This window comes from Cnephaeus nilssonii (assembly GCF_951640355.1).
Source record: "Cnephaeus nilssonii genome assembly, chromosome: 7".
Taxonomy (NCBI): domain Eukaryota; kingdom Metazoa; phylum Chordata; class Mammalia; order Chiroptera; family Vespertilionidae; genus Cnephaeus; species Cnephaeus nilssonii.
In genome coordinates, this window is record NC_137078.1 from 83,439,377 (window position 1) to 83,453,902 (window position 14,526).

Sequence of the window (14,526 nt, forward strand, 5' to 3'; positions counted from 1 at the left end):
TTTTTATATAATACAGGAAGATATTACCATTAAGTAAAAGCTGCTCTGACTAATCCCAATTCTCTCCTAACACTCTACATCTTTATGATGTTCACATTTATCACAACAATGATAAGAAACCCTCAAAATCTTAAAGTGTCTTCTGAACTACCTGGCAGACAATAAATGATGTTTGATATCATTTTCAAGTGAACTTCAGAGTATTTTAACTTTTAAAATAAATTATTCAATATGGAAAAATAAATAAAATCATGCACATTTTCTCAGGAAAAAAGCATACTACATATAGTTAGCTGTCCTGTATATGGGATGGGAATGATAGTGCCACACCTTCAAGCTCACATCCTAGACAGCTGCTGGCTAAGTCTTATGTACTTCAAACAGTTACAAAGCAGCCCTAGCCAGTTTGGCTAAGTGGATTGAGTGTCCGCCTACCTGCAGACTAAAGGGTCCCGGGTTTGATTCCAATCAAGGGCATGTACCTTGTTTGCTTCCTGCCCCGGCCCTGGCAGGGTGCGTGCAGGAGGCAACCAATCGATGTGTTTCTCTCACATCAATGTTTCTCTCGATCTTTCCCTCTCTCTCCCACTCTCCCTAAAAAATCAATGGAAAAATGTCCTCAGGCGAGCATTAAAAAAAAAAAAAATTACCAAGTAATCACCTGAAGGCATTTGCCTAGAACAGTGGTCAGCAAACTTCGGCTCGCGAGCCACATGCGGCTCTTTGGCTCCTTGAGTGTGGCTCTTCCACAAAATACCACGTGTGGGCGCGCATGTACAGTGCGACTGAAACTTCGTGGCCCATGCGCAGAAGTCGGTTTTCGGCTCTCAAAAGAAATTTCAATCGTTGTACTGTTGATATTTGGCTCTGTTGACTAATGAGTTTGCCGACCACTGGCCTAGAAGAACCTGAGAGAGTTATATTTAGGAGATAAGGGAACTAACCTTATTTTCTAGGTAATGACACAACAATCTTCTAAGGAAATGGGCCCTAGAACACTATGAAGCTGTCAAGTCTTTTCAAATTACTTCCTTTGTCCTGGTGCTAAATTGCGTGAGCCCTCCCCTCCTGTTTGAAGAGGGAGGCTTTCTAATAAAATGTTATTGTAGCTGCCCAGGCAAAGAGAATGAGCTAAGGTTTTAAATCAGGCAGACTATTGGACATATGCTACAGTTACGAAGTTTTACAATTTATCATGATCCATTGAAAGTTACTTAATGGCACTGGGAAGAGAGATAAAAGAGATGCATTGGTATCTCCCATTTTAAGGCCTCTTCCTTAAAGAAAGTAAGAAACCTGATTCTTCTCAGGCTGGATTTGTGTGTTTTTTTGTTTTTAAGCTGGCCTCTCTGACTTTTCACTAGGAATTCTCTAGCAAATATGCATCAACGTAAGATCCCTAGGTTAAAACACTATGGCCACATGGCAGTAATGAAAGAGAAAGGAGTTAAGAGTGTACTGAGGTATAGAGTCCATAGCCTCAGTGAGCTACTAAGATTTGATATGCCTAACTCTTTGTAGATATAATCCCTAATCTTCACAATAATCCTGAGAATACATTTTACAGATGAGAAAATTGAGACTCAGAGATTAAATAATAAACCATGATGCTAAAAAGTCAACCCTGACCTATTTGGTCCCAAACTCCAGGTTCTTGTCATTTCCTGAAAAGGAAGAGACTGATAACAAGCAAATCCATCAGAATTCTGGGTTGGGGACTGCTCAATCACCAATAAACAAACAAATCTGCTCACATTCCAGAATTTCAATTAATCACAAACTCAAATGCCTTAAAAGGTAACGTCTAGAGGTTAATGATTTTTTAAAATATATTTTATTGATTTTTTACAGAGAGGAAGGGAGAGGGATAGAGAGTTAAAAACATCGATGAGAGAGAAACATCGATCAGCTGCCTCCTGCACACTCCCCACCGGGTATGTGCCCCCAACCAATGTGCATGCCCTTGACCAGAATCGAACCTGGGACCCTTGAGTCTGCAGGCCGACGCCCTATCCACTGAGCCAAACCAGTTAGGGCAAGGTTAATGATTTTTAATAGGGGAGTTACAATAATAAAGCAGGGATTGTATTCATAATCAATTTTTACATTGTGCCAGCCAAACAAAATTTGACAGGGGGACTTACTCCTGACTGCTGGATCTTGAAGTCATAAGACAAGAGGTGGCCTGTGCATGCCTGTTATGCCTTGTGAATGCTGTTTATATTTGATCCTCAGTGTGTGACACCAGCTTTGGTAATTAAATTAAAAGCTTACATTTTATTGCTTAATTCTACAAATTAAAACTTGTCATGATTAATTATGTCAAGTGCTGAAAAGAGAAATGTCAATAAGATCTGAATGAACATCTAGCAGCTAGTTAAGTCTAAGTTATTTTCTCACATCAAGTAAAAGTTTCGCTGAAACCGGTTTGGCTCAGTGGATAGAGCGTCGGCCTGCAGACTGAAGGGTCCCAGGTTCGATTCCGGTCAGGGGCATGTACCTTGGTTGCGGGCACATCTCCAGTGGGAGGTGTGCAGGAGGCAGCTGGTCGATGTTTCTCTCTCATCGATGTTTCTGGCTCTCTATCCCTCTCCCTTCCTCTCTGTAAAATATCAATAAAATATATTTTAAAAAAAGTAAAAGTTTCAAAATTCACTGAAAATAAAAAACTTATTTTTTTTTCTATGGTTTTGCTTTTTCTGAAGAATAAACAGTTCTGGATAATTTTAAATTTTGATTACATTATTTATATATTTATAAATGCTAACTTGCATATGCAATTTGATACATTACAATGTATATAAATAATATTAGAAGTTACGTAGTAAATACAGCTATCAAACTTAGTTAAGTGCAAATAGCTTTTCAATTTAACTTTTAAAATAAAAATTTTGTTTAGTCATTCTTAACCCTGCACTGAATAAAAAGCAAGCTTTATGCTTTCTCTCTTTATATATAAAGCAAAGATACACTTATTATATGTAAAAAGGTATAGAGTATATGCATTAACATTTAATGGGAGGGATGCATAAGGGGGAAAACTGTCCAAAAAGGCTCCTTAGGTGAGTGATAATGAAAGAAAAGGTTGAGAAACACACTGATATAAGGGATTAGGGATTTGTCCAGTATCTTCTTAGCTTTTCAGCCAGAAACTTGGAGAGTCACCCTGGACAACTCGTTTTCCTTTATCCACCATCCAATCACTGAGGATGGCCATCTTTATTTCCCAATTATTTCTGGACTCACTTTTTCTCTGTTCCTACTATCATTGACCTAATTCAGGTCTTCATGATGTCTTGCCTAGATTTTATAAGAGCCTCTTTAACCTGTTCCTTTTTTCTTTACACCATACTTCTTGAAACAGTTTGCCTCTCCTCTCTCATTTCTTATCCCACTCCAATTTGCTTCCATGCCATTGAAATATTTTGTAAAAGCCACTGATGAAACAAGTGCATAATGCTAAGGTTTACCTTTAATATAGGTATGTGTGTGTATCCTATATAATAAAAGGCTAATATGCAAATAGACCAAACGGCGAAATGACCGGTCCCTATGATGCGCACTGACCACCAGGGGGCAGATGCTCAATGCAGGAGCTGCCCCGATGGTCAGTGCACTCCCACAGGGGGAGCGACGCTCAGCCAGAAGCCGGGCTCTGGCAAGCACAGTGTTGGTGGCAGGAGTCTCTCCCGCCTCTGTGGCAGCTCTAAGGATGTCCTCCACAGCAGTGCTAAGGATGTCCGACTGACAGCTTAGGCCCATACCCCATGTCGGCCTAAGCTGTCAGTAAGACATCCACCGAGGGCTCCCAGACTGCACGAGGGCACAGGCCGAATTTCATGCACCAGGCCTCTAGTATGTATGCATATATATATATATATATATATATATATATACACACATATACATACTATGTATATATGGCCTATTAATACTTGCAATTTTGATCTGATAGCCACATTTTCCTTAAGAAAGTTTGAGAGTTATACCAAGCAGGTAAGGACACTAGCTCATTCATATTTAACATACTACGTCATATTGTAGTCTGTGTGACTAAGAGGATTTATAAGTTATCTAGTTTTAACTAAATTAAGATCCACAAAATGAATAAATGGTTTAGAGTCCTATCAAAAAACTAAATGGAAAACAATCCTATCTAATAATAGAGTAACATGTAAATTACCATCACTTCGCTACGCCCACGATTGGGCGGCGGGAGGCTGGGGGGCGGGACTCGGGGTGGCCTATCCGGCCATTGAGAGGCACGGATCCACTGCCACTGATGGGGGCTACCCTGCTGTTGAGAGGTGCAGGGGGCGGGACTCCCGCCCCCTGTGCCTCTCAACGGCCAGATCCGCGGCTGCTGAGGGGGCCTGCCGCGGATACCCAGCTGCGCCTCTCAACGGCAGGGTAGCCAGGTGTCCGCGGCAGCCCCCCTCAGCAGCCGTTGAGAGGCGCAGGGGGCGGGACTCCCGCCCCCTGCGCCTCTCAACAGCAGGGTAGCCCCCCTCAGCGGCCACGGACCATCAAAAGTGGGGGAGCTGGGTGCCTGTCTGCTATGGCACCAGCGGACAGGCACCCAGCTCCACCGCGAAAAGCGAAAGCATGTAGGGGACCCTACATGTGCATGATTCAATCATGCACTGGGCCTCTAGTCCTATATAATAAAGCTTAATATGCTAAGTGTCAGACAGTTCAACCAGTCACTATGACATGCACTGAGCACCAGGGGACAGATGCTCCGACTGGTAGGTTAACTTGCTGCTAGGGTCTCGCGGATCGGGTCTGGGCGAGACAGGCCGGACATGCCCTAGAGCCCTCCTATGGTCCCTCCCCAGCCCCGATTGTGCAGTGGGGTCCCTCGGCCTAGCCTGTGCCCTCTCACAATCCAGGACTCCTTGGGGGAAGTTGAAGAGCTGGTTTTGGCCCGATCCCCGCAGGCCAGGCCGAGGGACCCCACCAGCGCACGAATCCATGCACGGGGCCTCTAGTGTTAATATAAGCACAGCACTAGCTGGTTTGGCTCAGCAGATAAGAGTGCCCTGCAGACTGAAGCATCCCGGGTTTGATTCCAGTTAAGGGCACATGCCCGGGTTGCGGGCTTGATTCCCAGTAGGGGGTGTGTAGGAAGCAGCCGATCAATGATTCTTCTCATCACTGATGTTTTTCTCTCTCTCCCTCTCCGAAATCAATAAAGATATATTAAAAAACAAATAATAATATAAGCACAAAAGGAACAAAAGAACAGCAGAGCTGATGTCTCTAGAAATATGAGCTCCTAGTACCAAAATTACACCTGCTTTCACAATAAAACAAAATATATAATGACCAGCTAATCAGAACTAAGTCAGCCAAAAACTTTAAATTATCTTCTAGATAATTTAAATATGGACTTACGGCAGGGCACACTCTTTTTCTCTCTTGAGCATGCCGGCGCCTTTCCTCCTCTCCTTACCATAGGTGCGTTCTCTCTGCCTTGCTTTTTCCTAAGCTCAAAGGGCCCTTCTCTTGCCTTTGTAACTCATTTCCAGAGCCCTGACAGCCCAACAGGCTCACCTTTTCTAATTCTGTGACTTTCTAAAACTTTCACTTGTAATTGAAAAAATAAAAAAAAATGGACTTAACAATCTCTTGTTCATCTCACTCCAAATGGTATATTATGTTTAAAAATAATATCTACTGCCCAGTGTGGCTCATTGGATTGAGTGTCATCCCATGCACCAAGGGGTCACTGGTTTGATTCCTGGTCAGAGCACATGTCCAGGTTGCAGGGCTGGTTCCCAAGTAGGGGTGTGCAGGAGGCAGCCAATCAATCAATGATTCTCTCTCATGACTGATGTTTCTATCTCTCTCTCCCTTCCTCTCTCTCCAAAATAAAGAATATATTTTTAAAAAACTAAAGAAAACAAAACTACCAAGCCCTAGCCAGTTGTGTAGTGGTTAGAGGCCTGAGGTGTCTCAGGTTCGATTCTGATCAAGGGCACATAACTCGGTTGCAGGCTAGGTCTCCAGCGCCCTAGGGGAACATGGGGGAGGCAACCAATCAATGTGTCTCTCACACATCGATGCTTCTCTCTGTCTCTCCCCTTCCCTTACTCTCTCTCTAAAAAAAAATAATAATAAAAAATAAATAAAACACATATATATATATATCCGTGGCTGAGGATCAACAACAAAATAATGATAATAATAATGCCTACTGAAGCCGAAACCGGTTTGGCTCAGTGGATAGAGCATCAGCCTGCGGACTCAAAGGTCCCGGGTTCGATTCCGGTCAAGGGCATGTACCTTGGTTGCGGGCACATCCCCAGTAGGGGGTGTGCAAGAGGCAGCTGATCGATGTTTCTCTCTCATCGATGTTTCTAACTCTCTATCCCTCTCTCTTCCTCTCTGTAGAAAATCAATAAAAAATATATTAAAAAAAAATAATAATAATGCCTACTGAATACAAAATGCTAAGGATCAGCAAGATGTTTAAAAACTTGTCTTCATCCTTTTAATATGTATTTTTAAATACATAAAATTCAGTAAAATACATAAAATATTTAAGAAATATTTTATAGCCCAGGCAGCATGGCTCAGTGGTTGAGCATCAACCTATGAACCAGGAGGTCAACTGCAGGGAGTAGATTGCATGGGACTCTCTAGTTGGCCTGCCAGTCTCCATTTGGTTGATTTCATGCAATTACCCACTATAATTTAAACTCTAGGGATTTCAATAGGAAGATAGATTTTTGTCTGTTTTGTTCACCACTGTATTTCCAAGGCCTTAGAACAATCTCTGGCACATAGTAGGCATTCAATAAATATTTGCTGGCCCGGCCAGTGTGGCCTAGTGGTTGAGTGTAGACCTATGAATTAGGAGGTCATGGTTGGATTCCCTGACCAGGAACATGCCCAGGTTTCGGGCTCGGTCCCCCAGTAGGGGGCGTGCAGGAGGCAGCCCATCAATGATTCTCTCTCATCATTGATGTTTCTTTCTCACCCTCTCCCTTCATCTCTGAAATCAATAAGAATATATATTTATTTTTTTAAAAAGGTTGAACCCCACAGAGTTAATATTCTTCATGGTACTAGGTCAGTGATGGCGAACCTATGACATGCGTAGCCATTTTTGATGACACGCGGCCGCTGAGGCGGCCGCATGCCGAGGATGAAACGTTTGCTGCTCCTGAGGATGAAACATTTGCGAAATAATGTTTTTTCCTCAAAGTGACACACTACCCGAGTTATGCTCAGTGTTTTGACGAAGTTTGACACACCAAGCTCAAAAGGTTGCCCATCACTGATCTAGGTTGTGAGAAAAGCTCACAAAAAGCAATTTCGAGAAGACCTTAGTAACAGGATAACACAGTATCCAACAATTGCCAATACAGAAAGGCAGGAAAAAAGTAAGAAACCAAAGATAGATATAGTTCCTATCTTATGCCCTAGTGTGTGGGTCAACAGCCACCAATAACAAAAATGCAGGCCCTAGCCGGTTTGGCTCAGTGGATAGAGCATTGGCCTGCGGACTGAAGGGTGCAGGGTCAATTCCAGTCAAGGGCACAGGTTTCAGGCTTGATCCCCAGTAGAGGGCGTACAGGAGGCAGCTAATCAATGATTCTCTCTCATCATTGATATTTCTATCTCTCCCTCTCTCTCTGAAATCAATAAAAATATATTTAAGAAAAATAAAATGCAGGAAAAGAAATCCCAGAAGGAGTGAGTTTGGTGCTTGTGAGATAGTTAGTGATTGATGGTTTGGTGCCTTCTCTGCAAGCAGCTGTTATGAACGGTAGGGTGGGTGGGTAAGGCTGGAGGTAATGAAAAGAAGAGATGGGCTAAATGACTTCCTGACCTAGAAGAGTTATTATCAGTTAGAAAGGCTTTGTTACTTGCACCCAAAAGCAAACTAAAGTGGTCTTCAGTATACTATTTAAGGGCAAAGATAGGACAGTTCCAAAGTTGGCTAATTCAGTGACTCAAAAACATGAGATCAGATTCTTTTCATCTTCTCTACCCTCACCCTAACAACAGCCTATTCTTATAAATTCTGCCTCATGATCCTAGCATTGCCAATGGCAATTTCAGAGTTAGAAAGGGCTTTCCTTTCCAGAGGCAGAACATTGTCCTTCAGATAGCCCATATTTTGGTTGGAGCCATACCACCTAAGTAGTTCCTCTATTTGCTATCTCTGAACTTTCACAAGTTACTGAATCTCTCTGTGCTTCAATTTCCTCAACTAGAACATGAGAATCTGAGAATTAAGTGAGTCAATATTCCAGTACTTAGACACTTAGATGTTAGGCATTTAGACCTAAAAAAAAAAAAAAAATTATGGTACTTAGTGCCTAGCACATAGGAAGTTCTATATAATTTTTAGCTATTATTATAGCTTTTTCAGCTGTCTTTTTTTTTTTGAAGTTGTTTGGTGATATCTGGATTAAAATATAAGCTGGCAAAAATAATAAATAAAACATGGCAAATCTCTTTTTAAATAAGGCTTTTCCAGAAGTCACCCAGACTTCCCTTCACATCTAATTAGCCAGAACTGTATCACAAGCCCAGGCCTAAATCAATCACTGCGTAGGGAGCTAGAATTACAATGATTGGTTTAGAGTTTATATTAATCAAGACCTATCCCTGGGGCTGGGGAGGGGCTGCCAGATTCCTGGTTAGCAAGGTGGCAGGAATGGTGATAAAACCACCAGTGTCTGCCAACACTTAGTCTTGAGAGGTTATGGTCTCTGCCAGGGAGGGTTAGAATAAGGAACAGGGCTCCTAATGGCAGTGAAATCACTACAAAGGTCTGAGAAGGCTAGTGAAGTTTGGCACAGGAGAAATAGCATCGGATATAGGCCAGAGCTCAAGGAGAGTACACCAGAGAGGCGGTGAAATACAACAGGTTCTAGATTCATGTAGGTGTGGTGCAGACCACCTGCCTTGGACCATCACCTAATCTCAAAGCCTCAGTTCACTCATTTATAAATGAGGAAAACCCAAACTAACTCAGATTTGATGTTAGGATTAAATGTATCCTTATACTAGTTTCACTCCCATGGTATAAGGACCAGCCAAAACAAACAAAAAAACCCCACAACAGCTGGAAGGTCGGAAAGGCACGGTGGGACAGGGAGAGGTACCTGAAATGGAGTTGGGGAGACAAGAGGAGGCAGCCTGACTCTAGATTAAAAATCCCTTTCAGGCCCTAGCTGGTTTGGCTCCGTGGATAGAGCATCAGCCTGTGGACTGAAGGGTCCCAGGTTCGATTCCAGTCAAGGACACATGCCTGGGTTGCGGGCTAGGTCCCTGGTGGGGGGCTGTGCAGGAGGCAGCCAATCAATGACTCTCATCACTGATGTTTCTATCTCTCTCTCTGAAAGCAATAAAAATATATTAAAAAAGAAAAATCCCTTTCAGGACCTTGGTCAGGTTTTGTTGCTCCACTGAAGAACTTTCAAAGTCTACTGGAAAAGGACTATTTTACTTCACACCTTAAGTCTTTCAAGAGGTTTATGTGCAGCAAAATAGGTACGAATCTCACTTCTGGCCCTACTACTTACTGTGTTATCTTCTCTGAGGTAGTTTCTCAATCTGTAAAAATGGGAGTAAATCACCACCAAATTTATTTCACTGAACTTAAACTAAACATTAGCTCCTTCACTTTGAGGCATCAGTATTCCTGAACTTGAAGGCCAATACAAAATCTGTAACATTAAAGCCCCTAAAATTTTTCAATACATAAAGCAGCAGTTACAAAGCAAGGCATATCAGCCTTAATGGAGGATTCTGGAAACCAGAGCACTTAAGAAAAAGGAACTAAGATTATTGGCGGTGGAAAGTAATCCGTTCTGATATTTATGGAGCTCTTACTAGGCTTCCAACACGGTGTTATATCATTTGTTCTCAAACACCTTGATAACACTGCCCCCTCACTCTTTCTAGAGATGAGGAAATGAAGACTCAAAAAGAAAAACAACATTTATTGAGGATACGCTAGATGCTTTCCATATGTATTACTGCATTCGACGCCTAAGTGACTTCTCTGGATGAGAGCTAGGAAGCAACAGGCAGGATTGTAATACCAGATTTGACTCTACAGTCATTGCCTTGCAGCTCAAGGGAATCATTTCTGTTTTCTCAGGATCAGGGATCTTACAAAACTCAATCCTAGAGTCTCATTTAGCACGGGCGCGCGCACGCACACACACACACACACACAAATATTTGGGGTTAGCAATTCAATTTGCAGTTTTTCAGTTTCGTTCAGACTAAAAATTTCAAAGTGGTCCCACTAGCAAAAAACACACACACCCACCCTTACAACTTTGTCTCGTTAAAAGCTTTCTTTCAGCCCAACCACTAGGGGGCCAGGCTAATAACGAGGGTTCTGGAGTAATCACCCTGTTTTAGGCACCGTGTGACCTTGGGTAAGTTACCTTACCTCTCCAAGCCTCAGTTTCCTTATCTGTAAAATAGGGATACCAGTAGCACCTACCTCATTAGGTTGTGCATATTAAGTAAAACGTGACATCTAAACACTCAGAACAATACCTGCACACAGAAAGTGCTCAGCAAATCTTTTTTCTTTTTCTGGAGAGGAAAGACCAGATGTTTCTGTCCCTGAGCCCAAGAGCTTTGCCATCGTCGTTTCCCTGAGCACAAGCCTTGCCAGCCGGAGTCCCTTAAGAAAGCGCAACAGGTCGCTTTTTCTCCCAAGTCCCCGACCTACGTATGGCCACAAGGTGTTGTTGGCCTTCGGTTTTCTACCTCTACGAAGGCTGTCACCCGGCCCAACCGAACCACCCCATTTCCGCCCGGGCTGGGGAAGTTCTGCAGGCCGTCGGCCGCCCAAGCTGTCTTTGGCATGGCTACCCTTGGTTACAGGCCTGGAGCTGGCTCGCCGGGCGTCCCCACACCAGAGGACTCCACCCGCGACGCAGGTAGGGTTTCCCTCAGTTCGGGGGAGCCACTGAATACACCAAGATGCGCGTCGGGGAAGCACACGCCGGGAGGAGGCTCCCTCGGCACCGCCCGGGCCTGCGGCGGGGAGCCCGGCCCCGAGTCCCGGTCTCCACAGCGCAGGCCGGAGGGTCGGCCCCTTTCTAGCCCCCAGCAAGGCTTGGGCTCCGGCCCAGGCACACCACGTGGGGGCTCCAGGCGTGGCAACGTTCCCGGAACCAGCCCCCAAAGACTGCTCCCCGCCAGGGGCCCGCGCCCGGTCCCTACATGGCCTGAGCAGCACTCCCGGCCTGGCTTCTCCCCAAAACCTCTTTGGAGGGGCCTCCGACATCCTCGGCAGATTGCAGACTGACTGTCGCCAGACCCCAAGCCCCGAGACCGCCTCGGCTGGAGTTCCCAGTGCCTGGTTTCCTTACTCACCCATCGCGGCTCCGCTCGCTCCTACTTGGCGGCGGCAGCGGCGGCGGCGGCGGCGGCGGCGGCTTCGGCGGCAGCTTCAGCAGACAATATGGCGGACCTGCAGGACGGCAGCCCCAAACGGACAAACAACCTAACGTTCAACCCGGGGAAGAAATGCGCTCTCAGCCCGACCGGGGAGCTGACACACGAGAGCGCACTTAAAGAGACTGCAGCTGCTAAAGGCGGGGAATGGGGATGGACTATGAAAAGGGTGGGTGGAGAGAGATTGATATTAAAGCCAATCGTAGACCCTGCACTGGATGTGATGAAGGCTCACTAGAAGAGGCGAAATGACTTGCTCAAGGATATAGAGATAAGACAATAAAGAAGTCAAGAGTAAACAGGATTGCAATCTCATTTTGAGTTAAAAAGTAGAAAAATGAGACCAGTGCAGTGCTTTATAGTTGGCAGAGCTACTGTATTTCATTGATTTTCGCAGCAAGCTCTCTGAGGGCAGAGGTCAGTTCTGTATTTTTCATCACTATCTCCCAACACCTAGTACAGTATCTGGCACATGGTATGTGCTCCATACATAATTGTTGAATGAATAAACAAACGAACAGGTCTGTGAGTCACACAAAGCACGGAAAGTGATTTCCCTTTTTAGAGATGAGAAAATGGGAGCCTTGAGTGTTGTCATGCCTTCTGAATCATGACATTTTATGGCTGGTACACATTAGGCCGCTCTTTTTGCATGACAGGCCAGTCCTGTTCCTCACCTCAACACACAGGGAAGCTATGACTTCAAGTCACTGGTCCCAAGAGGAAGCTGTCTTTTGGAAGCGGAATGTGGGATCTGGGCTTCCAGGTCCTGTCACAACAAATTGCCAGCTCTACTTGTGTGCTCGCCAGCTAAGGGAAACAACTCAAAAAGCTAACTTTAAAACTCAGGGTCAGGAAAGGGAGTACTATCTTCCTCTTTCTACTGCCACTGCTCACGGACAGACCTCTTCAGTAGCTTCTGCTCTATTTTGCCTGCCTCCTCCCTGGTTCCCTGGTCCCAGGTTTTCCCACTCGCTCCTAATCATCTTCTTTAGAGCAGATACCTTGCCCTAGCTGGTTTGGCTCAGTGGATAGGGCTATGGACTGAAGGGTCCCAGGTTCGATTCCAGACAAGGGCGTGTGGGAGGCACCTTCCATTCTCTCTCAGGAAAAAAAAAAAAAATCAATAGAGGTGAGGATTAACAACAACAAAAAAGCAGATACCTTATCATGTCATACCTATGCTTAACAACGTCATAACTTCCTACTGTCCCTCCTTAGGTAATGCCCCCAGATTTCAACCTGACACACAGGCTGAGAATCAAACTAGCAAATTTTTGGTGCACTGGGTGACACCCAACCAAGCCATACCAACCAGGGCAGCTATTTCTTGTCTGGGAAGCTCTTTATCTGTGCTTCAATTCTAAAGGATGGCTTTGAAGGTAGAGTAATCTTAGTTGTTGTAGGTCCTTGCTTGTCATCACTTTGAATATTTCTTGCCTATCCCTTCTGGCCTGCAGTTTCTTTTGAGAAATGAGCTGACAGTCTTATAAGAGCTCCCTTATAGGTAATTAACTGCTTTTCTCTTGCTGCTTTTAAGATTCTCTCTGCCTCTAACATTTTGGATTTTAATTATGATGTATCTTAGTGTGGGCCTCACTGGGTTCATCTTGTTTGGGACTCTGTTCATCTTGTTTAAAGAAGTTTTCTGTTATTATTTTTTCTTTTCTTTTTTAATCCTTTCCCGAAGATATTTTTCCATTGATTTTTAGAGAGAGAGTGGAAGAGAGAGGGAAAGACAGAGAGAAATATGGATGTGAGAGAAACACATCAATTGGTTGCCTCATGTACATGCCCCAACCAGGGCCTAGCCGGGAAGGAGACTGCAACCGAAGAAGTACCCTTGACCCTTGACCAGAATCAAACCTGGGACCCTTCACTTCACAGGCCGACACTCTATCCACTGAGCCAAACCAGCTAGGGCTGTTATTATTTTTTCAAATAGGTTTTCAATTTCTTGCTCTCTCCCTTCTTCTTCCTGCACCCCTATGATGGCAAAGTTGGTATGCTTGAAGTTGTCCCAGAGGCTCCTTATACTATCCTCATTTTTTTGGATTCTTTTTTCTTTTTGCTTTTCTGAATGGGTGTTTTTTACTTCCTTACATTCCAAGTCAATGATTTGCTTCTCGGCTTCATGGACTCAACTGAAAATTATAATTTATTTCAGTTAGTGTATCCTTCATTTCTGTTTCTTTTTTTCTTAATATTTTTATTTTTTAATTGATTTTAGAGAGGAAGGGAGAGGGAGATATAGAAACATCAATGTTGAGAGAGAACCATTGATTGGCTGCTTCTTGCACGCCCCCTACTGGGGATCGAGCTCACAACTCAGGCATGTGCCCTTGACCAGAATCGAACCTGGGACCCTTCAGTCCACAGGCCGATGCTCTATCCATTGAGCCAAACCAGCTAGAGCTCTGTTTCTTTTTTTTTTTTTTTTTTAAGTTTTTATTGATTTTAGAGAAAGAGGAAGGGAGAAACATCTATGTGAGAGAGACATGGATCAGCCATCTCCTGCATGTTCCACACTGGAGATCGAACCCACAACCTGGGCACATGTCCTGACCAGGATCAAACCGTGACCTCCTGCTTCATAGGTTGATGCTCAACCACTGACCCATGGTGGCCGGGCCAGGGCTCTTTCTTTTTTATGCTGTTGAGGTTCTCATTAAGTTCCTTGAGCATCTTTATAACCAGTGGTTTGAACTCTGCATCTAGTCGATTGCTTGTCTCCGTTTTGTTTGGTTCTTTGTTCTGTTCTTTCATTTGGGACGTGTTTGTCTCATTTTGGCAGCCTCCATGTGTTTGTGTCTATGTATTAGAGCTGCTATGTCTCCCAGGCTTGGTAGAGTAGCCTATTGTAGTAGATGTCCTGTAGGATCCAATGGGCCAGCCTCCTTGATCACCCAAGCTGGGCACTCTAGTCGCACCCCTCCCCACCCGTGGGCTATGTATACCCTCCTGTTATAGTTGAATCTTGATTGCTGTTGGCACATCAATGGGAGGGATTTACCCCCAGGCTAATCCGCAGCAAGGACCGGCTGCCACCACCAACCACCGTGAAGGATCAGGTGTGCAGGG

The 14,526-nt window shown here is 44.3% G+C and overlaps 1 protein-coding gene across 1 annotated transcript in view; it reads right to left on the reverse strand.

Annotated features, from left to right (window-relative positions):
* The window catches only part of KPNA6 (karyopherin subunit alpha 6), a 40,843-nt gene extending 29,171 nt beyond the window's left edge, over positions 1-11,672 (reverse strand). The window contains exon 1 of the mRNA XM_079777416.1: positions 11,365-11,672. Coding sequence (XP_079633542.1) covers positions 11,365-11,368 — 4 coding nt within the window. The 5' untranslated portion in view covers positions 11,369-11,672. The remainder of the gene's footprint in view (positions 1-11,364) is intronic.
* Between the last annotated feature and the right edge of the window lie 2,854 nt (positions 11,673-14,526).